This window comes from Thamnophis elegans, chromosome 9 (genome assembly GCF_009769535.1).
Source record: "Thamnophis elegans isolate rThaEle1 chromosome 9, rThaEle1.pri, whole genome shotgun sequence".
Classification (NCBI taxonomy): Eukaryota; Metazoa; Chordata; class Lepidosauria; order Squamata; family Colubridae; genus Thamnophis; species Thamnophis elegans.
The window spans coordinates 73,549,141-73,576,211 of record NC_045549.1 but is presented as its reverse complement, the minus strand read 5'-3'; the positions used below and the strand labels follow the sequence as shown (position 1 = coordinate 73,576,211).

Here is a 27,071-nt window from a genome sequence, read left to right as displayed (position 1 = left end):
TAAACCGCTTAGAGAGGCTGAAAGGCCCTATGAAGCGGTATATAAGTCTAACTGCTATTGCTATTGCTATTGCTAAGATGTTGGGATTTTTTAATTTTGAAGTGAGGGAGGGAGGGAAACTGCGATGGCAGTCCAGCTTGTCCATAAATGCGATTTAAAACAATATATATATATATATATATATATATATATATATATATATATGTATATTTAAAAAGTTGTGCAGTCTTCCTAGCTGCCATGGCACTCTGGGCAAATGTGCATTTAGGAAAACCAGAAGGTAGCATTTATAGAAAGGCAGAAGAAAGAAGGGAGAGAAGAAGGGGAAAAAGAAAGCGGCTATGAATTTCCTGCTTGCAAATGTTTTCCTGAGGTCAGAAAAGGTCGGGAGGCGGACAAAAACAGGTTGTGCACCTTTTCGATTGCAGTTGTTGCTAGGTGAGGAAACACAATCGCTAGCTCGGGAAACTGCATTTGCCGTCTCGTAGCAATAAAAAGTAGCTGAGCTGAGAAATCACGTACAAAATAGGTTGTGAGTCCCAAATCCCTTGCAGGATGAATGAAAGCGATTCCCTTCCTCCCCGCCCCATCCTTTTAAAAAAAATTCATATATTAAAATGCACTTATAATTTTGTCCAAGTTTTCTTTGGCTGAAAAGAGGAGGCGGAAAACACCTTAAATTTGATTTATGAGTTTGAGAATCAGGAAGAGTAGAGTATAGAAAGGCAGCTAAGACGTAACCCGTAAGAGAGAATAAAATATAAAGGTGACGACTGTCCACAAGATTGGAAATCATTTCTTTTAGCATTTTCTTCTTCTTTTTCTTCTTGGTCTCTCCCCCCCCCCCCGCTCCCCTGTCCTTCTTTTCTGTTTGCTGATTTTTTTATTGCTCTGTTTTCAGTTTCCCTTCCATTCAATTGTTTTTGCCTTGCCAAAAACACTTCTTGGGTAAGAATTAATGAAAAGGGGGGGGAAGGGAGAGAGAGAAAGGGAAACAAGGAGGGAGGGGGAAGAGAGGGAGAGAGGGGAAAGGAAAGAGAAATGGAGGGGAGAGAGGGTGAAAGGGGACAGAGAGAGGGAGGGAAGGGAGGGGAAGGGAGGGGGAGAGAGAGGGACAAAGAGTGTGGAAGAGAGGGACAGAGAGGGAAGGAGAGAGGGGGGGAGGAAGAGGGGTGAAGGGGTGGAAGAGAGGGATAGAGAGAGGGAAAGGGAGAGAGGTGGAAGGGAAGGGGAGAGTGTGTTGGAAGAGAGGGATAGAGATAGGGAAAAGGGGGAGAGGGAGGGGGATAGAGGAAGAGAGTGAAAGGGAGAGAGGGAGAGGGTAGGAGAGATGGAAGGGAGAGGGGGAGGAGGGGGAGGAGAGGGACAGAGGGGGAAAAGGAAAGGGAGGGAGGGGGGATAGAGAAGATGAGAGAGAAAGGGAGAGAGGGAATGGGAGAGAGGGAGGGAAAAGGAGAGAGGGAGGGGGAGAGGGGGAGAGAAGGTTGAAGAAAGGGAGAGAGGGAGAGAGCAAGGGGTTGTTTTTTAAATGATGAGTTTTGCTGCGTTTGTAAATTGGATGTTTGATATGTCTGCAAGCTTTTCTCAACTTTAGCATTGCTTTTATTTCTGTATCTTTTTTAAAAAAACCAAGCTAGACTGTAGATAGGAACTAAAGGGGAAAAAAACGGACCTAAACTTGATGGCATCATGGAATACTACGAGTATTCCCAGCCATGGAAGGTGAACAGGGGATAAGGCCACCTAAGGGACGATCGGATAAGAGTTTTTAATCTATAACCGGAGCAGAAATGCAGAAGAGACTCTCCCTAGTTTCTCAGGAAGTAAAGGGGGGGAGAGAGAATCATATAGGTAGTCCTCAACTTACGGCTACAATTGAATCCAAAATTTCTATGTTAAGTGAGACATTTGTTCAGTGAGTTTGGCCCCGTTTTTTTTGCAACCTTTCACTGCAGCCGAAAATTAGTAAGAGGGTTAAGTGAATCTTGCTTCCCCATTGCTGGTCAGAAAGTGCCAAAGGAAGCCACAAGACCTTCAGCTTCATACATCTGAACGGCTTTCCATGCATCTGAATGTCGATCACACCATGAAGGAGCTTACAAGATTGTAACTATGCAGTCCCGTTCTTTCGGTGCCAATGTGTTCTGACCCTCCCCCCCCCCCCCGCCCTCCATACGCTGAAGCACTCCAAGACAAGATTACTGCTAGACAATTTATTCACAGTAAATTAACCCACTGACAAGCCTGGGCAGCAATCCAGACTTCCAAGATAAGAGCTTCTCCAGAGTTGGTATATTAGTTGAATCCTGCAAACAGCCTCCTCCCAAAGTCTTCCTTATATACTCTCTGGGAGGAGACTCCCAATTATCTTCTGTATCTGCATAGTTGCTCTCGGCGTTTATCTGCCCGCCTTTGCCTGGCGTCCAGGACCAACTCCCTTAGCTCTCCCACTGCACCAGGGCCTGACGTCATGGGCACACTCCCTTTGGCTTTCACCGCTGCTCCATGCCTCAGGTGCTTCCTGGTGACCAACAAGCCTCTCTGGTCCCTGCTCGGAGTCTGAACCCTGTGCAGGGTCCTCCACATCTTCCAGAGCCGACTCATAGAGCCCCTCGATATCGAAGTCTGTTTGCAGCTCCAACGGCTCCTGCTGGGCCACAACACCAACTTTGAACGGTCGCTAAATGAGCTGTTGTAAGACGAGGAGTACCTGTACTTACAGATTTGCAAGAGGGAGGTCGCCTTATTAGGAAGAGCAACTCTCCCGCCATCACGTTTCCAGTCTGAGCACTTCTGAGCTTCCCTTTGAGCTTCGGCGGTGGAATACACCTTCTCCGGCTATTTCTACAGTAGTGGCCAAAACCTTTTGGGAAAAGTATTTTTTGAGGTTTGATGGCTAATAACACCACTTTTCCTTTTTTTTGGAGTGGTACCATAAAATTATATATCAATAAGGTAATTTAATCAAGAATGTAATGCAACGAAGTTTGTTCAAGTGCCTGTATTCTATGAAAAGGTAGCCAAATATAGCCAGCAATAAAATTCAGTTAGTAGAAGCAATCCCTCAATCTTGGTTTCACATTATAACAGCTGCATTTGAACTAAAAGACTTGGTTCACTCATTGGGAAGATGGTGTAAGGCCGTAATTCATGCTAAAGGTTACCCAACTAAGTGTTAACTGACATGGTGATCGTTTTTGTATATCTCATTTTTTCTATGGTGATAGTTTTTGTATATCTCGTTTTTTTTCTACGTGTTCACTTTTCTTCTTTATAACTGCTATTCTAATAGCAAATCCTCCCTAAACTTTATTGCATTACGTTCTTGATTAAATTATCTTTCCATTGATATATAATTTTATGGTGCTACTCCAAAAGAAGAGTGGTGTTATTAGCTATCAAACCTCAAAAAATACTGCACACGTTCCCAAAAGGTTTCCACAATTTTGGCCACAACTGTAGCTGTGTCTTCTCTTGACTCCCACTCTCAAGGTCTTTCCCACATTCCTTTATACGAGGGGATTCAAAGCACCCGCCGGTATAGATCAGACTTCTTTGGAACATAGCGTGTTCTCCCTTCCGCTCCCAAGTTTGGTACTATTGGATATATTACAGATTCTGTGCAGTTTGGAGAACCCTCAAATCCCCTTCCTGGCTGGCCCCGCCCTCCCCCCCTTCTGAACTTTCTGAACTTTCTAGAATAGTGTTTCTAGACCTCAACAATGTTGTGTAGGCTCCAAATCCCCAACCAGCTCCTACCCCTCTTAAAGTTGCCAAGGTTGGGTCTGCGCCCTCCTGAGTTGTCATGAGATTTATTCTGCAAAATTAAGTTCTAGGGGTGTCTTTAAAGGGGGCAACCTTAAAACTTGCGGACTTCAACTCCCAGAATTCCCCAGCCGGTTACTCGTGAGAATAACTAAATAAGGCTTTAAGAATCCAGATCTATAAGTAACACTATATGACAGGAAGTGACCAATCATGCTGGCTGGGGAGTTCTGGGAGTTGAAGTCCCCAAGTCTTAAATTTGCCAAGTGTGAAGAGCCCGGTTCTAGAGCATGGGAACTAGAGAATATCACACACGCACACACCGAAAAAACATAATAGTATTTTCCAAACCTTTGCAATTCCTGGAGGTCGAGCTCCATATTAGGAAGGGGGCAGCATGTTTTCTGAGCTTTGCAACATCTTTTCTTCCCCCCCCCCCCTTCCTCGTCTTACGTTTTAGTCGCCTTTTTGGGCTGGTTCCAAGTGTAACTTACCTGTTTGCCATTTTTATTTGTTTTTATCTTTTATTTGACTTACAAGCAGGCAGCGTTAGAGGCAGAGGACGGGGCACAGCAGGCAACCGTGTGCCTGGCCCGAGAGGATCCTACCTGGGGGGTTACTCCGCAGGCCGCGGCATCTATAGCAGATACCACGAAGGGAAAGGGAAACAGCAAGAAAAAGGCTACGAGATGATGCCCAATCTGGAATTGTCTACCGTCAGCCCCATGGCAATGAAACCTGGAACAGGTCAGTAGATAGATTATCTTTACTGTCACTTTTTTACTATTGGATATGTTACAGATTCTGTGCAGTTTGGAGAACCCGCAAATCCCCTTCCTGGCTGGCCCCGCCCCTCCCCTCCAGGGGTGAGTTCCGGCTTCTGCTGCTGCCGGTTTGCTCAGGGGCGCGCTTGCTTGATGTGTGCTATGCGCGCATGTAACAGTAGTAAAAAAAATGCTTCTGCGCATACGCAGAAGAAAAAACAAGATGGCGGGACCTATGGCAGCGCTGATAGAACTGGTTTGGGGGTGTGGCAGGCCGAGTTATTACCTACTCAACCGAACCGGTCTGAACCGGTAGGAACGCATCTTTGCGCCCTTCCCAGGAGTCTCCATGCAGCCTGTTTTGGATATAGGTACATGTAGGGTACACTTGGAGGCTTGGGGAGGGTAAAAAAACGGCCCTACCAGAAGTTCAGGGAGGCTGGAAACTGGCCCGTTTACAGCCTCGGGTGGGCCTCCTGCACCATCATGGTGCAGGAGGCTGACTAGGCCACACCCACCATGGCCCCCGCCAAGCAACCAGGCAGGGAACCACTTGCTAAAATTTTTGAATATAGATATATATATTCCGTACATATAAATACTATATATTTAATCGCCGTCCACCTTTAATACGTATCGGAAAGAGGACGCTTGAGTGTCCACAAGGTTGAACAAAATGTGAATTTTGGATGGAACAAAACTGTGGCTGAATTTGGATGTTCTGCTTCAGATACCACCTCCTAGAAAGGAACAAGGAAAATGGCATGAAAGGGACATGTAGCATCCCAGACAATCTTGCCAACTTTGCTCGAGCATCGCTTCTATGCCATGTCTTGGTTAGAAGTGAGTGAACTGCCAATAATCTTTTCTGCTGTCCTCACCACTCTCTGAACTGCCTTCCTGTCTAAATCAGTAAGGCTTCCAATCCCGACTGTAATGAGGTATAATAGGATGCTCTCTATAGAAAGTGGTGAGGACAGGGGAAGGAAGATGTACTTTTCTCATGCGATGCAGAAAATGTGGGAGTTGCTGTGCCCGTTTCACAGTGTCTCACTGTTGGGTGACCAAGCCAGCCTACTTGTTAGCTGCACACCCAGAAACTCAATGCTGCTTGATGAAGTATGAAATATGATTCTTAGGGTGAGAAAAAGACGATGGGAAAGGATTTAAAGAAAATTGGGTTGGTCCTCTCATGCTGCTGGACCCTCTGGTTGAAGGGGTACAAGCAGGGATGAAATGCTATCAGTTGGGCCGGTTCGCCCGAACCAGTAGTAAAAAATGCTACTGGTTCACAGAACCAGTAGTAAAAAATACTAAAATATAGTTTTTTTTAAAAAAATTGCAACGATTACACATCGCACAGCAAAAACTGGTGTGTGTGTGGGGGGTCAAAAACAGGGCTGGGGGATCATTTTTGCACCATACCAGTTGCAACGGGATCCGGAACCCACCACTGGAGTGCGCCTAGCAGAAGATTTATTACTTGCACCCAAGAGAGGGTCCAGAATGATTCTTGCATCACATTGACCCCAAAAGGACCTTGACCTGATCACTAAAGCTTGATTCCAGGGCAGGAGACCTTCCAAGGTGGACTTCCGCTGTAGATTGAAAGCTGATATGTTAAGGCCCATCCTCACCCGACTCCTTGATCTGTTGCAGTGGCAATTCCAACCATTGGAACCCAATATTCCATGTTCCAAGCCACACCAGCCACCAAGGTGATTGATGATGGGAAGATCCATGCAATGGAACATATCATCAGTCCTATCAGCGTCCAGCAGGATCCAGCCAGCGCCGCCGCGGCCGCTGCAGTGGCAACAGGTGCTGTCATACCTGCGGTGTCCACCCCGCCTCCTTTCCAGGTATGTTTCTTAAGCCTTTCAAGAAGGTGTAGAAATACCAGCCCTTTCTATTCCTGCGAGTAAGAGAACACATTAAGAGAAGGAGACCTCTTGCCTTGCAAATACAGGTAGTCCTCGACTTACAACCACAGTGGGGTCCAACGTTTATGTTGCTAAGTGAGAAATTTGTTAAGTGAGTTTGGCCTCATTTTACGGCTTTCCTTGCTACATTTGTTAAGTGAATCACGGCCGTTGTTAAATTGTTCCCGGCTGTGAAGCGCAACCTGACATCCCCCTTACTTTGCTGGTCAGAAGGTCGTAAAAAGGGGACACTACGACCGTCATAAATATGAGCCCGTTGCCAAACATCCGAATTTTAATCATGGCACCATGCAACGGTGCTTGTGTGAAAACTGGCCACAAGGCACTTCTTCACTGTTGTAACTTTGGATGGTCACTAAATGAATCATTGTGAGACCAGGTCTACCTGTACCTTGTTTCCCTGAAAATAAGACCTCCCCGGTTAATAAGCCCAATTGGGCTTTTGAGCACATGCGCTAAAATAAGCCCTCCCTTGAAAATAAGGCAGAAAATATTGCAACACAGCAGCATCCATGAAGTGACCACGCTCGCTGCCTCCTGTACCTCAAAAATAATAAGACCTCCCCGAAAATAAGGCCAAGTGCTTATTTCGGAGGGGCAAAAGAAAATAAGACCCTGTCTTATTTTCAGGGAAACACAGTAGTAGGCAGATATTTGAATATAGAAACTACAATTGGAGGTTTCACCATTTTGTTATGGCTGCCACCTTGGTTTTCTGTCATCATGTCTTTTAACAACATGATAATCCCTTGCAGGGTGGAGCCTGGGCAACTAAGTGGAGCTAGCAGAATGTTTATTTGACCAGATGCCCTTCCTGTTGCCAATGTGGAGTTTTGTTCAGCAGATATATTCTCGTTGTGCCCAGAGAGAGAAATATCTGCCTCTCCCTGGGATCGAACCTTGGTTTTCTGACACCCTTAGGGGAAATCTAGTTCCTTTACAGATGGTGGCGGGATTGAACTCTTGAATGCTCTCTCCGGCAGGGCCGTCCGATAACTCCCGTGTACGCCATGGCACCTAGTATGCAGAGAATTCCAGCCGCGGGAATCTACGGCGCAGGTTACATTCCCTTCGCGGCTCCTGCGACTGCCACCACAATTGCCACACTACAGAAGAACGCGGCTGCCGCCGCCGCCGCTTATGGAGGATACGCGGGGTACATCCCGCAAGCATTTCCAGCTACCGCCATTCAAATCCCCATCCATGATGTCTATCAAACCTACTGAGACTTGCTGGCCAAGGGTTGGGGTGGGGGTGTCACGGCTGGTCGAAGCTGAAGGAACATTTTACTATTTATGAAGAAAAACCTACTGTAGAATTTCATGCTTGGATGTCAGTAAACAGAGGATAAAAACCTGAACGTGAAATTTCTCACCGACACAGCATCATGTTTGAAATCTTTTATACAGATGAAGTTTTTACTAACTTTGTAGGCCTATCGGGTTTTTGGGGTTTTTTATTTTAAGAAAGGAAAGAGGAAAAAAAACGCGATGCGAATTCCTACATTTCTAACATGGCTGGTTTTTGAAAGCTGTGCTTCCCCTTACAGGTTTATATTCCGTTGTAGAGTCTTTCTTTCTTTCTTTCTTTTTTTTTTTTTTTTTTTTTCTTTCTTTCTTTCCTTTTTAGCCGTTTTATTTTCGCTGCGTTTGTGCTATGAAGGTTATTTTTTTTAGTTAAGTCCTGCACTCCAGAATTGTCTATTTTGTAGGGCCTTGAATAATATATCAAGTAAATATTAAAAAAAAGTGAGCCTTAAGTGGATAGGGGGAAAGTTTTTTAAAGCAATATATTTTGAAGACTATATTCGATATTTAAACCATAATGCAAGAGATTTTTTTTAAAAAAAGAGATATATAGATGGATACTAGATAGTAGGTAGGTAGTAGTAGATAGGTAGATAGGTAGACAGACAGACTTACAAATGTGTGTTTTATTTAAGAAGTGAAACTGGAAAGTGCAATTTGAAAATTATTGAGACCTCTGCATTATGAGATTTCGGTGTGATCTAGAGGCACAAGTGTCTTGTAGAGACCTCCCATTAAATACCAGATCTTGTTAAAACGATATTTAATGTTAAGGCTAATTTTATTTTGCATTCTCTAGTCTTAGAGAGTCAGGTTCTTTTTCTTTCTTTTTTTCATTTTCACCCTCAGTGAAATAAGTCATTGGTGTCTTAAGAAAAAATATCATTTTTCCTTCATTTATTACAAAGGTTGATACTCCTAGGATGATAATAAAAACAGCAACCCACAATATGTGAACTTTGAGAGGGCTTTGATTGTTGACAATCGAAAGCCACCTAGCTGTAGATTCATTTGTTTTTCGAGCATGGTTACTTTGACATTGGAAATATTAGACATTTGGTCCTGTCCTATCCTGAAGCTCAGGGGTTTATTCAAGCATAGAATCATGGTTTATTTAGCCATTCTCTTTCAATGGCTTTAAAGAAAAAAAGGTCCTGAAACTTTTCATCCATGTGAAAACAGCACTCATTTTATCTGGCTTAACCGCAGCAATTTTAAGATGAGTAGTTTAGTTTAGTTTAGTTTTATTGGTCTTGAATGCCACCCACTCCCGAAGGACCGGGCGGCTTACAATAAGGAAGGGGATAAATAGACAAATAGACAAACAACAATTTAAAATACAAACATTCATAGTTCCCGTGGGGCTGGCTATTTCAACAGCCCCCAGCCCGCCTGAACAGCCAGATCTTCGTGGCTTTGCGGAAGGGGGAGGGTAGTAAGGGTCCGGATCTCCACGGGGAGCTCGTTCCAGAGGGCTGGAGCTGCAACAGAGAAGGCTCCCCGGGAGTCGCCAGCCGACATTGGCTGGCAGATGGGATCCGGAGGAGGCCTGGTCTGTGCGATCTGATCGGTCTATGGGAGGTAATTGGCAGGAGGCGGTCTCTCAGGTACCCAGGTCCGATGCCAAGTAGGGCTTTATAAGTAACGACTAGCACCTGGTCGACTTCAACTCCCAGAATGCCCCAGCCAGCATTCTTTTAATTCTTCTGATTCTTCTAACTCTGACTTCATTCCTAGCTTTAAAAACTGAATGCAAGAATGAAAGGGCTCTCCGTAAAATAGAATATCATCATCAGCTCCTAAATGTGTATTTATCCAAAGCCGGCATTTCCAGATCAAATAGGCCTTAAAGGAGAGACACATCAAGGGTAGCTTCTAAATCAGTCACCGCAACGGTGCTTTCTCAAAGGGCAACTTTTTGTGAGCCAAGGTGGTGCAGTGGTTAGAGTGCAGCACTGCAGGCCACTTCAGCTGACTGCTATCTGCAGTTCGGCGGTTCAAATCTCACCGGCTCAAGGTTGACTCAGCCTTCCATCCTTCCGAGGTGGGTGAATGAGGACCCAGACTGTGGGGGCGATATGCTGACTCTGTAAACCGCTTAGAGGGGCTGAAACCCTATGAAGCGGTAATAAGTCTAACTGCTATTGCTATTGATATTGTTGCCTTTGTTCTCCCTTGAAGACATTTGCTTCTCCTCCAAGAAGCTTCTTCAGTTTCAGAATCGAAAATCTTCTTGGATGAGAAGCCAACATCTTCAAGGAAGACCAAGAAAAGCACCTTGGACCAACCATGACCTGGATGACTGAGAATTTCTACAGACATTCTATCTAAATTATAGTTTTTGAGCAAGCTAGGGTCAGCCTTGGGAGATCAGATAAAGTAATTGTATTTTGTTTAACTTGGTTTTGATTGATTCTGCTTCCACCATTTTCCAAATATCCTGCAGCTGCAGAGGCCATTTTTCCATAGGTATTTTGGGGTGTCTTTGTACCCTGTTTTCCCCAAAAATAAAACCTTCCCAGATAATAAGTCCAATCGGGCTTTGGAGCGCATGCACTAAAATTAAGCCCTCCCTGAAAATATTGCAACACAGCAGCAGCCATGAGGTGACCACGCTCGCCGCCTCCTGCACCTCAGAAATAATGAGACCTCCCCGAAAATAAGGCCAAGCGCTTATTTCGGGGCTCAAAAGAAAATAAGACCCTGTCTTATTTTGGGGGTAACACGGTATGCTTTTTAGGGACACTCAGGGGTTGGGCCAAAATAGAAATCAAGATCAAAATGAACAAAGGTCCCATTTTTACACTACCTTGTAATGTGGTTTAATCCCCTTTTCGTTTCCAAAATCCATTTTTTGTAATTTGGGGGGGGGGGTAACAATCATTCCCCAAGAAGTGTGGCCCCCAAACCTTGTTGCAACCGGGAGACTCGGCTTGAAAGCCAGTGCGTAAATGCAGTTCATTGGGTGCCCAGCTGTTTTAAGTGCAACCTTCTAGAATCCCAACTCGGGAGGGTGGACTGTGTATTACAGGTAGTCCTTGAGTTACGACATAACGGAGCCTGCCTATTATGTGACGGTTGCAAGGTGAGTCAATCGCGTGACCGACCTTATTTTGCAACCTTTTTTTTTGCAAACTCTGCAATCATTAAGCGAATCCACCATGAGCCACATTTTCTTGAAAACTGGAAGCACAGGCTGGGTTTTGGGGGGGGGGGGGAATTGACGTAGAACGCAGTCATGTGACTGTGGGATGCCCGAAATGGCTGTAAAGTTATGGTCAGGTGACCTCTGGGGGCGTGGCCATTGGAATGTCAGACCTGAATTGCAAATACCCGCCTCCCCCAAATAGGTTCGTAGGAACTAAGAACAGTCGCTAAACGAGGCGTCGTAAATCAAGGGCTACCTGCAATTAGCAGTAGACTTATATACCGCTTCATAGGCCTTTCAGGCCTCTCTAAGCGGTTTACAGAGAGTCAGCATATTGCCCCCAACAATCTGGGTCCTCATTTTACCCACCTCGGAAGGATGGAAGGCTGAGTCAACCCTGAGCCGGTGAGATTTGAACCGCTGACCTGCTGATCTAGCAGTAGCCTGCAGTGCTGCATTTAACCACTGCGCCACCTTGGCTCTTGGCCAATTCCTGTGGTGAAGTTCAGATACGATTTGTGACTGCTATTTCAGTGAACAAATTCCGGTGCCTTTTAGGATAACCTTTCACCAGCAGATCTTGAAACTCTAACCCAAAATATTCACATTTTAGAACGTAGAATTGGAAGGGAGGTCTTGGAGGTCTTCTAGTCCAACCCCAGGCTTAGGCAGAAAACCCTACACTCATGATGGCGAACCTACTCTCTGTGGGCACGTGCACCGTTGCCAGCTGGTCTTTGTGGGCATTGGAAAACGGCCTGAACATGGCTTGGAAAACGGCCAAAAAACAGACTGGTTTTTTGGCTATTTTCAGGTTGTTTTCCGAGCCTTTTTTCAGGCCGTTTTCCACGCTGGAAAATGTCCCAAAAAAACAGGCATGTGCACACCGTCGAGCTGGTCTTTGGGTTTCCAGCACTCCGGCGGTCATGCATGGGCGTTACGGTTTGGGCACTCGGAGCTGAAAAGGTTCACCATCACTGCCCAACGGCTGTCATTTACTTAAATAATAATAACCTTGAAAATCTCCTGTGGCTTGGAACGATAGCTTTACCTCAAAGGACTACTTGCTAATACTGGTATTTATGTTTCCCCAAAGAGTTCATGTGCCTTAAGCTGGGATTGTAAGCCTCTCAGCTCAAATATTTCACCTTTTCTTCATGCCACCAGTGCCTACTTTCCCACACACTGCCACTCTCGCAAGGCGAAGGGGAAAAAAAACCCCGCCACGGGTGGCGTTCGGCCGAATGGGTAGTAACTCCCCATAGATGCTGCCATCTTGGGGTTTTTTTTGCTTCTGCACATGCGCAGAAGCAATTTTTTTTCCTAATGTGCGTCAAGCGCACGGACGCACCCCTGAGTGAGCCGGCAGTAAAAGAATCCAGAACCCACCCTGGAGGGAGTGTATATTTAATTGGGGAATGGAGTACTGTTAACCAATGCCTAAAGACATGAAAATAAAGCTGTGATTTCCAGTGTGTATCCTGGTTTTATTTTTGATCTCGCCTTGCAAAACGAGAGAGAGAGATGACGGATATATATATTTTTTTTAAAGTAGCGCCAAGGAAAAAGGATGTGCCAATTACCCAAATACCCTTATAACGACCGCCAAAATGGAGCTTTTTATGTAGGATATTTGTCCTTCCTGCAAGAAACAGTGGATCTCAAGCAAGCACAGGGCAGAGTTTTTAAAAATGCACTTCCCCCTAGGGACTCAGAACTGTGGCTGAGATGCCAGTGAAAAGACATTGGGGAGGGGGGTTGATCAAATGTTTATTAGCACCACCACCACCCAGTCTGACTGGACTTTATAACAATTTCTGAACCATTTCATTGATACACTACTGAGATAGGTTACGACTTGAAATGTGAAGTTTTCTTTTTCTTAGGTTAAGAACAAAAGAGAGAATATATATATATATATACATAAGAATAAGAAATATATAATATATATTATATATATATATATATATATATATATATTATATATTCTTATTTTCTAATGTGGAATTAGAGTTGGTATTTTACTATATTTCTGTTCTTTTATATGTGTTGTTGAGCTTTCTGTTAAAAAATACTTTCTTAGTCTGTAGTAAATAAAGACATTCTTTAACAAAACCTTTGTCCTCCCTTCTAGACATTCATTTTACCACCGTTCAAGTAAATTAAAATGGTTTCAGGCAGTGGTGAAATTCAATTTTTTTTTACTACTGGTTCTGTGGGCGTGGCTTGGTGGGCGTGGTGTGGCTGGGTGGGAATGGTTTGGTGGGCGTGGCAGGGGAAGGATCAGTGGTGGGATTCAGCCAGTTCGCACCTATTTGGGGGAACTGGTTGTTAACTTTCTAAACAGTTTGGAGAACCGGTTGTTGGAAGAAATCTTTTGTTTTTTCCCCACTTTAAAGGGCTAATCCTGTAAGGAAGGCAGGAAGGAAACATTCTGGTGTTGTTTCTAGCCTAATCTTTATTGCCCTGCTTACAGAAACTGCCTCTCCGGTTAACCCTTATTACCATTGTAACAACTAAGGCGAAGTGCCCATCGACCTGAGTGACATTGATTTGGCCACGCCCACATGATCACATGACTGCCGAGCCACGCCTACCCAGCTGGTCATTAGGGCAGAGAACTGGTTGGTAAATTATTTGAATCCCACCACTGGGAAGGATATTGCAAAATCCCCATTCCCTCCCCACTCTGGGGCCAACCAGAGGTGGCATTTGCCGGTTCTCCAAACTACTCAAAATTTCCACTACCGGTTCTCCAGAACCTGTCAGAACTTGCTGGATTTCACCCCTGGTTTACAGGGGTTGGGTTCAAACTTCAGGCTACAAAGAGAATTTCAGTCACGTCCGGTATTATTTATTTATTGCTGTCCACCTTTATAACTTCCATAGGTAACTCAAGATGGCAAACATAGATACTACTCCATTCTCCCCCTATTTCTCCTACAACATCAACCCTTTGAGGTGGATTGGACAGAGAGAGAGAAAGGTTGGCTTGGAATCATTCAGTTGGCTTTCAAAGCTATGGCGGGACTAGAACTCACCATCTCCTGGTGATTGGCCCATGATCACCCAGGTGGCTTTCATGGCTAAGGCGGGACTGGAATTCATAAGCCCTGGTGATTGGCCCAAAGTCACCTTGTCAGCTTTCATGTCTAAGGTGGGACTAGAACTCACCGTCTCCTGGTGATTGGCCCAAAGTTCCCTAGTCGGCTTTCATATCTGATGTGGTTCTAGAACTCACCATCTCCTGCTGATTGGCCCAAAGTCATCCAATCAGCTTTCATGCCTAAGGTGGGACTAGATTCACAGTTGAACAAATCCTGGTTTAAGCTTTTTACATGACACATCAATGTGAGATTGTTAGCATGGTTAAAAGACCAACGAAACCACAGCCTGGGACATTTAAAAAAGTCTTCAGTGAATCCTGAGCTTCTAGTTCTTGGTCTGTTTTGAGCCCTTTTACAGCTGAGATTGCAAAAGATGAATCTGAGTGTTTCTAAAGGAGCTTATTTAACTGGAATCAGATTACTTTTTTTTCCCCTCTCCTTAAATTCACCTCCTAAGAAAAGCAAACTTCCTTGTCCCCAGCCTGTCCTCGCAGCTGGTAGAGAATAAGGAAATTTACAGAATTTGGCACCGGGTCCATCTTAAACTAGTTTTTCAACATTTTGCAATAAGGGCTGGTCATGTGATAAGCAAGAAAAGAAGGCTTAACAATTACCCTTTGCCAGCAAGGAAGGTGTGTTTAAGAGATCGTTGGAGCATATACATACATACATACATACATACATACATACATACATACATATATATATATATATATATATATATATATATATATATATATATATATAGCCAAATCCACTCACTCATCACAAAATCTCCAGAACCGTAAGCCTACAAACTTGAAATTTGGCACGCATGTTCCTCTTGGCTTCTAGGTGCTCGCTAAGAAAGGATTTTTCAAAATGAGCACAAGTTCATTAGTATTTCTTATACAGTAATTAATACGTTCTGATGTTAAGTTCTATTTCCCTCTCCCCACCTGAAAAGAACTCTGTTCCAACTGCCAGTTGCCTTATATTAACATGCTCTGATCTAAGGAATTAGACATTCTACTCCCCCTCCCCACATGAAAAGAACTCTGTTCCAACTGCCAGTTGCCTTATATTAACATGCTCTGATGCTAAGGAATTAGACATTCTACTCCCCCTCCCCATGAAAAGAACTCTGTTCCAACTGCCAGTTGCCTTATATTAACATGCTCTGATGCTAAGGAATTAGACAATCTACTCCCCTCCCCCCCCCACCTGAAAGAACACTGTTCCAACTGCCAGTTGCCTCACATTCAGGATAGCAGAGTTTCAGACAAATAGAACTGGAAACAAAAAGAACAGTTGCAGGAAATGGGTGTGTCTAATGTAATGAAAAGAAGGACCAGGGGAACATGATAGCAGTCTTCCCATATTTCAAGGGTTGCCCCAAAGAAGGGGGAGTTAAGCTATCTCTAGGGCACCTGAGGGCCGAACAAGAAGCAATGGGTAGAAACAATCAAGGAGAGAAGCAACTTAGAACTGAGGAGACATTTCCTGACAGTTAGAACACTTAATCGGTGGAACCAAATCTTCTCTAGGTCTACGGAAATTGGCAAGGAGAGATTTCAGTGCTCTGATAAGACTCCAAATGACCTACTATTTTACAAGGAAAAGGCAGAAATAAGATGGCTTATAAGGCAGAAAGGCTACAGAATCAAAATAAGGAAGCAGTGGGTGGTTCAGTGGGTGGTTCAATTTTTTTCCATGCACCCCAAACCGCCAGTAATGCCAGCAGCAACCCACCCCTGTACCAAGATACTCCCACCACCAATGCTGGCAGGACAAACCACTAGCATATAATCAGAGAGCAAACCCCCCCTCCCTTCTAACACTGATGATTTACCTAGTTGGGTAATGAGACCTCTGCAAGAAAGCAGCCAAGCTCAGAGAACCCAAGGACTCCATTCAGTTAATCTTGCTAACTTCCTGCTTTTATTCCTTCCTGGTAGTCACATAATACTCGTTAATCTGAAATGGAAGCACTTTGCAGCTGAAAGGGGCTCGTTTGCAAAACCCACACACAAACTAGCAGAATGAGAGAGAGAGACAGAGACAGAGACCGAAACAGAGACAGACAGACAAAGGGAGAAACAGAGAGAGAGAGAAAAAGAAATAGAGAGATGAACAGAGAGAGACATAGAGAGAGAGATGAACAGAGAGAGAACAGAGAGAGAGATATAGTGAGAAACAGAGAGAACACACACAGGGAAAGACAAAGAGAGACAGACAGAGAGACAGAGACAGACAGACAAAGAGAGAAACAGAGAGAGAGAGAGAAATAGAGAAACAGAGAACATAGAGAGATAGAGAACAGAGAAAGAACAGAGAGAGAGACATAGAGAGAGAGAGAAGAGAGAGACAGAGAGACATAGAGAGAGAGACATAGAAGAGAGAACAGAGAGAGAGAGAATAGAACAGAGAGAGACATAGAGAGAGAGAGAGAAACAGAGAGAGACTAGAGAAGAGAAACAGAGGAGAAATAGAGAAACGAGAGAGAGACATAGAGAGAAGAGAAACAGAGAGAGACAGAGAGAGAAACAGAGAGAGAGAAAATAGAAACAGAGAGAGAGACTAGAGAGAGAGAGAAACAGAGAGAGACATAGAGAGAGAAAACAGAGAGAGAGAGAAATAGAGAAACAGAGAGACATAGAAGAAGAGAGAAACAGAGAGAGACTATAGAGAGAGAGAAACAAGAGAGAGAAATAGAGAACAGAGAGAGAGACATAGAAGAGAGAGAGAACAGAGAGAGACGTAGAGAGAGAGAGAAACAAGAGAGAGAAATAGAGAAACAGAGAGAGAGACATAGAGAGAGAGAAACAAGAGAGAAACAGAGAGACACACAGTGAAAGACAGACAGAGAGACAGAGAGACAGACACAGAGATAGTCAGAGGAAAGAGAGACAGACACAGGAGACAGAGAGACACAAAGAGAGACAGACACACCACACACACACAGTGAAAGACAGAGAGACGAGAGACAGAGACACACACAGAGATAGTCAGAGAGAAAGAGACAGACACAGAGAGACATAGAGAGACACAAAGAGAGACAGAGACACACACACACACACACACAGTGAAGACAGACAGACAGAGAGACAGAGACGCATGCAGAGATAGTCAGAGAGAAGAGATAGAGACAAAGAGAGACATAGAGAGCACAAAGAGACAGAGACAGACAGACAGAGACACACAGAGAGAGAGACTGTGTGTGTGTGTGTAAGGGACTGCTTTTGTTTGTGGAAGTGTACGAAAGGTGTGAAATCAGTGGCAAGCTGTTTTTTTGTTCTATGCTGATGTTTACTTCACTTCATAATCAGGATGGGTGCAAGAGAAAGTCATCCAAAAGTTGCACACCTCGGAGTACACAAAGTTTCCCTCTCTCTCTTTGCTTCCTTGTAAGTTTGGCCTTGCTTTCGGTATCCCAGGCCTAACAAAAGGTAGCTAGATATAACCTTCTCCTTCTGACCTTTGATTTCAGGGTTTTCACTTCACGCCTTTCTCCGAGTTGCTCCCACGCCCTTTCTGATAATGATAGTTAAACAAATCATTTAAAAGAAACCAATTTGAACAGATAGTCTTGGACCTATGCCTGGAAGAAAAATTTTTAATTTTAATTTTTTTTGTGTGCAAAAGTACCGTATTTTCGGAATATAAGACGCTCTGAAGTATAAGACGTACCTAGCTTTTGGGAAGGAAACAAATTTTGCCTCCTTGCAGCGAACAGCCCATTTCAGTTTCAGCTTCAGCACAGCCTGATTAGAACAAGCAGCTGATTGTTGGTTGGATCAGCCTCCCGACCATCAGCTGTTTCAGGCTGCAGGGATTGTCATTGCCTATTGCCACCTCCACGCGCCCTGTTTTCAGCCCATACGTACCCCATTGCTGCGCATGCATAGTTAATTGTTCTGCACATGCGTAGAAACATGCTGGCGACAGCAAGAAGACCGGGAAATTGGTTTGGGAGTGTGGCAGGCCTGGGTCGCTGCTGGTTCCAGTTACCCAGCTGCTATACCACTAACGGTTCCGCCAAAAAGGTCCGAACCAGTAGGAACCCACCACTGGTGTGGAGGCTGAAAACAGATGCGGAGGCAAAAAATGGGCCACGTGGAGGCAGCAATAGTCATGACAATCCCTGCAGCCTGAAACAGCTGATCGTCGGGAGGCCGGTCCAACCAACAATCAGCTGCTTGTGCTAATCAGCTGTGCTGAAGCTGAAACTGAACCGGCTGTTTGCTGTTTGCTGCAAGGAGGCAAATTGCTGGGAGGCAGAGGCCAAAGGGTGGGCGGGATACTTAGGTTATAAGACACACCCAAATTTTCACCCTCTTTTAGGGGAAGTGTGTCTTATACTCCGAAAAATACGGTAATTCTTTTGCGAACTAGATGGCAAAGGAAGGTGTAAAATACAGAGCTGGTACGGAACCTGGAAATACATGTAGACCTCGACTTACAACAATTCATTTAGTGACCATTCAAAGGCACTAAAAAAGGGACTTAGGGCTGCTTTTCACACTTAACGACCATTGCGGCATCCTCATCACATCCGAATTCAGACATTCGGCAACCAATGCAAATGTATGACGGTTGCCATGTCCCAGGGGCATGCAATCCAGAGGTGGGTTGTTCCCGCATTACTACTGGTCCGGTGCGCGCAAAAAGTTTGGTCATAAGGCGAGGAACTGCCTATCTAGCTGAGCTGAAGTATGAATTTAAGGCAATCTTTTCAGGAAAGTCTTTCTCGCATAAGTTGGCCTTCTGGCCAGCTTCATGAAAGCTTAAGATGAAAGAGAATCTCAGGAGGATGAGGTTTGTGTAGCTTAACAATGGAGTGTATTGTTGGTCTCGGCTTGATGGGCGGGAGGATGTTGTACACAGTGTAGTTTCTTGATAACACGAGAACTACCCACTCTGCGAAATGTTTTGGATAAGCCAGAAGAGCAATGCAATGACCAAGATTTTGAAGGAGTTTGATGATGCCGCCAGCTGACCACAACCGTGGCCAAATTGTGGAAACCTTTTGGGAAAAATATACAGTATTTTTGAGGTTTGATGGCTAATAACACCCCCCCCCTTTTTTTTGGAGTAGTACCATAAAATTATAGATCAATGGAAAGATCATTTAATCAAGAATGTAAACATATGACTAAAACATATGAAGAACAGTTGCAGGAACTGGGATGTCTAGTTTAATAGAAAGAAGGACTAGTGGAGACATGATGGCAGTCTTCCAGTATCTCAGGGTTGCCACAAAGAAGAAGGAGTCAAGCTATTCTCCAAAGCACCTGAAGGTAGGACAAGAAGCAAGGTGGAAACTAATCAAGGAGAGAAGTAACTTGAACTGAGAATAAATTTCTTGACAGTTAGAACAATTAATCAGTGGAACAGCTTTCCTCCAGAAGTTGTGAATGCCCCAACACTGCAAGTCTTTAAGAAGATGTTGGATAGCCATTTGTCTGAAACGGTATAAGGTTTCCTGCCTAGGCAGGGGATGGACTAGAAGACCTCCAAGGTCCCTTCCAACTCTGCTATTTTATTGTATTGTAATGCGATAACTTTATGAAGGATTTGCTATTAGAATAGCAGTTATACAGAAAGAAAGTGAAACAGAAAAAAAACGAGATACACAAAAACTATCACCATTTCGTTAATCAGTTGGGTAACGTTTAGCATGAATTACGGCCTTACAACATTTTCCCATGGAGTGGACCAAGTCTTTTAGTTCTGCAGCTGTTATAATGTCAAACCAAGATTGAATGATTGCTTCTATTAACTGGTTTTTATTGCTGGCTATATTTGGTATACCTTTTCATAGAATACAGGTACTTGAACAAACTTTGTTGCATTACATTCTTGATTAAATTACCTTTCCATCGATATATAATTGTATGGTACCACTCCAAAAAAAGTGGTGTTATTAGCCATCAAACTTCAAAAATACGTTTTCCCCAAAAGGTTTCCACAACTTTGGCCACTACTGTATTGTATTGTATTGTATTCTAATTCTAATAATTCTAATAATTCCAATCATTCTAATAATTCTAATAATTCTAATAATTCTAATTCTAATAATTCTAATTCTCATCCTAATCCCAATTCTTTCTAATTCTAATAATTCTAATAATTCTAATAATTCTAATAATTCTAATAATTCTAATAATTCTAAATTCTAATATTCTAATATAATTATTAATTAATTCTGGCTGGGGAATTCTGAGAGTTGAAGTTGACACAACTTCAAGTTGGCAATAACTTTTATGAAGGATTTGCTAATAGTATAGCAGCTATAAAGAAGGAAAGTGAAACACGTAGGAAAAAACAAGACATACAAAATTATTATCATGTCAGTTAATCCTTAGTTGGGTTACCTTTAGCATACATTAGGGCCTTACAACATTTCCCCATGGAGTGAACCAAGTCTTTTAGTTCTGCAGCTGTTATAATGTCAAACCGAGATTGAATAATTGCTTCTTTTAATTGGGTTATTGCTGGATAATCGTGCTTCCCCGAAATTAAGACAGGGTCTTATTTTCTTTTGCCCCTCCGAAATAAGCACTTGGCCTTATTTTTGGGGAGGTGTTATTATTTTTCAGGTGCAGGAGCGGCGAGCGGGGGTCACCTCATGGCTGCTGCTGTGTTGCAATGTTGGAGTAGGGGTGAACTTTTTTTTGCTTTTCCGAAGAAAAGAAGCTGATTGATGCCATCATTGAAGACTCTGTTTACCCAGTGAGAAGAGGGAAGGACAGAGAGACAGAGACAGGGAGAAAAAGAGAGAAAAAGAGAGTGACAGAGAGACAGAGAAAGAGAGACAGAGAGAAAAAGAGAGTGACAGAGAGACAGAGAGACAGAGAGAAACAGAAACAGAGAGAGAGACAGAGAGAACACACAGAGAGACAGACAGACAGACAGACAGACAGAGACAGAGAACGAGACAGACAGGGAGAGACACAGAGAGAGAAACACACACACACACACACACACACACACAAAAACACAGAGAGAAAAAAAACAGAGAGAGAGAGAGACAGAGAAAGAGGCAGAGACATACACCAGTGACAGAAACACAGAGACACTGAGAGACAGAAACAGAGAGAGAGAGAGAGAAAGAGAGAGGAAAGAGACAGAGACACACAGAGAGAGACACATACACATACACACACAGAGAGAGAACAGGATGAGAGACAGAGACACACAGACTCAGAGAGAGAGAGACAGACACAGAGAGAGAACAGAAAGAGAGGGAGAGGGAGAGAGGAAGGGAGGAAGGGAGGGAGAGGAGAGGGAGAGGGGGAGAGGGAGAGAGAGAGAGAGACAGGACGAGAGACAGAGACAGAGACACACAGACTCAGAGAGAGAGAGACAGACACAGAGAGAGAACAGAAAGAGAGGGAGGGAGGAAGGGAGGAAGGGAGGGAGAGGGAGGGGAGGGGGGAGAGGGAGGGAGGGGAGGGAGAGGGAGAGGGGAGGGGAGAGAGAGAGAGAGAGAACAACAAAATTGAATGATGGTTTCCGAGGACTTGGCAGCTTGTTCAGAACTGAAAGTTGGCTTAGTGCAGCAATGCAAGGTTTGATTATTCTCTGGGATGAGCGTCTTCAGGGGAAGCACAAAATGGGCAGAACAAGGACTAAGATGTCCCGTGGGGGGGTGACAAGATCTTCCAAAGGAATTGAGATCTTATACTTCCCCGAGGCCTGGTGCACCAAGTGCCAAAGGTTGATCCCAAGGTAGAACTTTAACTGGGGAAACCAGAATAAGTTACTGTATCTTGAGGAGAACAAAGTCTAAAGTCTCATCAACTTTGCTTGCTGGAGGACTTTAACATTTGAGGGTGTAACTCAATATCAAGACCGAGAGAAATAGCCAAGGGGGAAGTGGTGGTTATTTAAATTGCCAACTTATGTTCCAAAGCACCAGAAGGGCAGGACAAGAAGCAGTAGATGGAAACCAACCAAGGAGAGATTCAACCTAGAACGAAGGGGAAATTTCCTAACAGTGAGGGCAATCAACCCGTGGAACAGAAGTTGCCTTCAGAAGTTGGGCTGCTCCAACACTGGAAGTCTTTAAGAAGAGACCTGTCTGAAATTGTATGGGGTCTCCAGCTTGAGCAGTGGGTTGGACTAGAAGGTTGGCCAAGGTCCCTTCTAGCTCTATTCTGATTGATTGAATGAAATAAGAGGGAAGATTTAAGACCAACACACAACTGGTGTGGTGGCCTAGAGATGGAGCACTCACAATCAGGAGGCTGTGAGTTTAATCCTAGGTAGAGGCAGATATTTCTCTCTCTGGGCACAATGAGAATATATCTGCTGTGAACTCCGCATTTGCAACAGGAAGGGCATCTGGCCAGGAAACACTCAGCTGCATTCAGTTGCCTAGACTCCACCTCGCAAAAGATTACGGGATCATTAACCGACCCCAAAAATATTTAAGACACATAACAGGGGCTGCAATCTTTCACCTACCCTGCATACTGAAGTCAAAGCATGGCTGACCCTGATCGCCTTCACGGTTTCAGGAAAAACCTTCTTTGAGAACTTTAGCACAAATGTTAAGTGGAAGCAGGGGTAGGATTCAGCCGGTTCGAATCGGTTCAGGGGAACCGGATGTTGCAAAGACCAAGTCAGTGGTAGGTTCCTACTGGTTCTGACCGGTTCAGCCGAACCGGTAGCAGTTTGGTGCCCTGGGTCGCTGGAACCAAGATCCCAGGCCTGCCACGCCTCCAAACTGATTCTCCTACGGCCACCATCTTGATTTCAGTTCTGCGCATGCACGAATGTATTTTTTTCATTTTTACATGTTTTGCGCATGCACAGACATATGTACGTGCAAATGTGAAGAGTGCGTGTCTGGCGTTCAGGTGAGCAAAGCGAGTGCTCCCACGCAAAATTTTTGCGTGCACCGAACTGGCACCAGATGGCCGCGCCCACCCTCCCCCCCTCCCAGGACTCTCCATGCTACCTGTTTCATGCCAGGTAAGCGCAGGGCCCATGGAGGCTATGGGAGGCAGACACACAGCACACACGGGGGTCCGGAAACGGGCCAATTTCCATCCTCCGTAGCCCGGGGGAGGCCGTTTTCACTCTCCTAGAGACTCAAGGAAAGCCTCCGGAGCCTAGGGAGGGCGAAAATCCCTCCCCCTCTGCCGTGGTGCATGAGGCTGAGTAGGCCACATCCCATCTTACAACCAGGCAGGCAACCGGTTGCTAAAATTTTTGAACCCCACCCCTCAGTGGAAGCTTCGAGATTCAGTGCTCTTCCATAAAACTACCACTACATGAAGAAAATCAGAATAGATTTGTTGGTCCAGAACAAAGGCGGACAGAACCCAGAATAGGATAACACTTTATTAGACACACACACACACACACACGTCACCCCCCTCCCAAAAAAGAGCACATGTTTTCAAGAAGGCGAGTAAAAGCGGAGCAAAGGGGAAAGCACCACAAAGGTTTTTAATTAGGCTTGCGAAATGTGCCAGCTGAAGGGGAAAATGAGGTTCTCCGAGCCACGTGGATGGAGGGCGCCACCTTCTGCCGCTGTGAGGGTTTGCATTTTGTAGAAGGATTCCAGAGGAAGGCTGGTGTTTGGTGACCTGTAAGCGTTGACCCTTAGATCTGTTTCAACCTTGAAGGTAGAAGGACTTCAACTCCCAGAATTCCATTCCCCAGACAGAAGATTAGTAGATTAGAGTTAGAATTAGAATGGAATTGGAATTGGAATTGGAATTGGAATGGAATATAGAAAGAACAGAACAGAACAGAATAGAATATGGAAAGAATATGGAAAGAATATAATAGAACAGAACAGAATATGGAAAGAATAGAATAGAATATAAAGAACAGTACAGAACAGAACAGAAATATGAAAAATAGAATAGAACAGACATGGAAAGAGAATAAACAGAACAGTACAGAACAGAAGAGAAATATGAAAAGAATAGAATAGCATAGAACAGAACAGAATAGAATATGAAAACAGAACAGAATAGAATAGAATATGGGAAGAATAGAATAGATATGAAAAGAACAGAACAGAATATGGAAAGAATAGATAGAATATGGAAAAACAGAACAGAATAGAATAGCAGTTGTAAGTTCAGGACTACCTTGTTTAAAAGCGAGTGGCCTTTGACTGTGTGACTGGGACCAAGATCTTGATTTTTTGCAGCGTTTCCCAGACACCAACCCTTCCATTCCAACTGTTGTGGCCCGCCAGTGGCCAGCAGAGCTGGCAGCAGATTCAGACAGTGAGGAGGTTGGGGAGGAACCTGGGCCAGTCCTGGAGTCTGGGGAAGCCTCTGATGAGGGCTCTGTGTGGGAGGCAGAGAGGGGGCCAGAGCCGTATGCCAGTTATCACTGCCTTCAGAGTCAGACATCAGTGAGGCAGAAGAACAGCTGGAGCCTGTTCCCAGTGTGCTATGCGCACAGCTGCCAGGAGAAGGGAGCAGCTAAGGAACAAGGGCCGACTCGGGAGTAAAGCCACAGGTGGATGGTGAATGGCTCCTCCTATAGGGAATAAAGAGGAGCGAAGGGGAGGGGGCTTTTGCAGGAAACAATTTGTTAGATTTGTTTCAGGAGTGTGAAGATCTGTCCGTGAATCTCAGAGACTCTGTGCCCAGCCTTTCCTTGCACAGCACCTCATTTGGGAAAATATTACATGGCAGCTTTCCAAGATAGATAAGGTCTGTGGTCATAACTTCACCTTTGAAAGACTGTTTGCCAGGCCTTGGCTGAAGGTGAAGGAGAGGATTTCACATTTGTTTAATAAAAGGGGTTTTTTGGGGACCAAGAATCTGCCTCGGGCTTTTTGGGGAAGCCTAGATCAGAACACCATTTCCTTTGTGCATGAAACCATGCAAAAGAAATCTAGAATGAAAATCTTATCCCCTTTTGGCGTTGAAGGAGAGAAGTGTTGAATAAGTCCCAGATTCTCTACTTATCTCTAATAATGCCTTTTTATTTTATTTTGTCCCTCCAGGGAGGGTATTAACATATCTGGCAGCCTGGCCTTATTTTCACAGAACGGCTGTCATCACAAATCATAAAAAACTGAATCTATCACAATGTGGCCTTTTGAAGATCATTTTTATTACATTCCATGACTTATCGTATTAAACTCCTCGCTCGTTCCTGGGATGATGCATACCGAAGGCTTCCTTTCTTTCGCACAACACTGTTTTCAGAGAACTGCACTTAGTCCTCGACTACGACAGTTCATTTAGTGACCATTCAAAAGGAAAAAAGAAAGAAAGAGGAAGGAGGGGGAGGGAATAAGGAAGGAAAAAAAAGGACGGAGGGAGGATGGAAAGAAAGAAGAATGAGAGAGGGAAGGAAAGAAAGAAAGAGGGAGGGAGGGAGGAAAGAAAAAAGAAAGAACAAAGGAGGGAGGAGGGAAATGGAAGGAAGGAAGAAATAAGGGGGAGGGTAAAGTAGGATATAAAGAAAGAGGGAAGGAAGGAAGAGAGCAAGAGAGAAAAGAAGTGAGGGAACGGATGAGGAATAGGGAGAAAGGAAAGAAAGAAACATGAGTGATGGGATGGATGAAGTAAGGAAAAAAAGAAAAAAAAGAAAGAGGAGGGAGGGAGGGGAGGGAGGGTGGAATCCCTTGGCAGCAATGGTGATTCACTTCTAAATTGTTTCCGAGAACTGCATGAATTTGCTCTAAAGTCAGCAAGAAGATTATATATATATTTTTTAAGTCTTTCCTACATAACTTTGGACGCCAACATAAGGAAACGAGAAGGCTAATTGCTGCTATGATGTAGAAATAATAAATAAAATGAATTAAATAATAAAATAAAAAAAACAAAACAAACAAACAAAACAAAAAAATAAATAAAATAAATAAAATAATAAATAAATAAAATAAATAATAAAATAAATATAATAAAATAATAACATAAATAAAATATAAAAATAATAAATAATAAATAATAAAATAATAAAATAATAAAATAATAAAATAAATAAATAAATATCAAATAAAATAAATAAATATAAAATAATAATATAAAATAAATAAAATAAATAAATAAAATAATAAAATAAAAAATAATAAAATAAATAAGATATATAAAATAATAAATAAATAGTGTAGGGTTTCCTGCATAAGCAGGAGGTTGGACTAGATGACCTCCAAGGTCCCTTCCAACTCTGTTATATATTATATTACATTATAAAATAATAAAATAAATAAATTAAAATAAATAAAATTGCGAACACACAACCATGCCACCATCTGGGAGGAGTTTTCTTATCAAAATACAAAGAGTCTACTTAATATAACCGTAACATAAGCTGTATTTTTAGCCCTGTGAACTCCATTGCCTTGGTAATAATGCAAATGTTTTGCTGTTTTTTCTGCTCCTTTTTAGATTTTAAAAAAAGTGTTGACCTAGCTAGCAGCTGACCCATTTTCCCCTTATAACAGGAATATAATTTTCAATCCATTTACCTGCCATGCCTGGTTCACAAACACAAAAGGTTTCTGGTATAAATTTGCTGAGCTGGGATTGTCTGGCAGAATCTGGTTGTGGGTCTTTTAGGGAACACAACCAGCTAGTGTAGCGTAAGGCGCTGGGTTTAGAACCCAGGAGACACTAAGTTTAGTTCCACCTTAGGCACAAAAGGCAGCTGGTGACATTGGGCAATCAACCCAGCGGTGAGTTCTAGTCCTGCCTTATTCATGAAATCCAGCTGGGTGACTTGGGGCCCAATCACCAGGTGATCCTGATTCTAGTTCCATCTTACAAATGAAAACTGGCTGAGTACTTTAAGCCAATCCCCAGGAGTTTTTTGAGTTCTAGTCCGGCCTTAGGCACAAAAGCAGACTGGGTGATTTTGGGCCACTCAGAGGAGATTGTCTTAGTCATGAAAGCCAACTGGGTGCTGGGCCAATCACCAGGAATCTGGGAGTTCTAGTCCCCCTCAGGCATGAAAGCTGACTGATGACTTTGGACCGATTACCAGAGACGGGATTCTAGTCCTGCCTTTTAAAATTCCAATGGATTCGAGCAGTGTTTTTCAACCTTTTTTGTGCAAAGGCACAC

The 27,071-nt window shown here is 43.7% G+C and overlaps 1 protein-coding gene across 5 annotated transcripts in view; it reads left to right on the top strand.

The window, feature by feature from the left end:
• RBM47 (RNA binding motif protein 47) overlaps positions 1–8,539 on the top strand; it is a 53,036-nt gene extending 44,497 nt beyond the window's left edge. For 3 of the 5 annotated variants that reach the window (XM_032223740.1, XM_032223741.1, XM_032223742.1), the window contains exons 3-5: positions 4,297–4,512; positions 6,189–6,391; positions 7,456–8,539. In XM_032223740.1, coding sequence (XP_032079631.1) covers positions 4,297–4,512; positions 6,189–6,391; positions 7,456–7,698 — 662 coding nt within the window. In that variant the 3' untranslated portion in view covers positions 7,699–8,539. The remainder of the gene's footprint in view (positions 1–4,296; positions 4,513–6,188; positions 6,392–7,455) is intronic. The other 2 variants (XM_032223744.1, XM_032223743.1) reach the window with 2 other exon arrangements.
• The last annotated feature ends 18,532 nt before the right edge of the window (positions 8,540–27,071 follow it).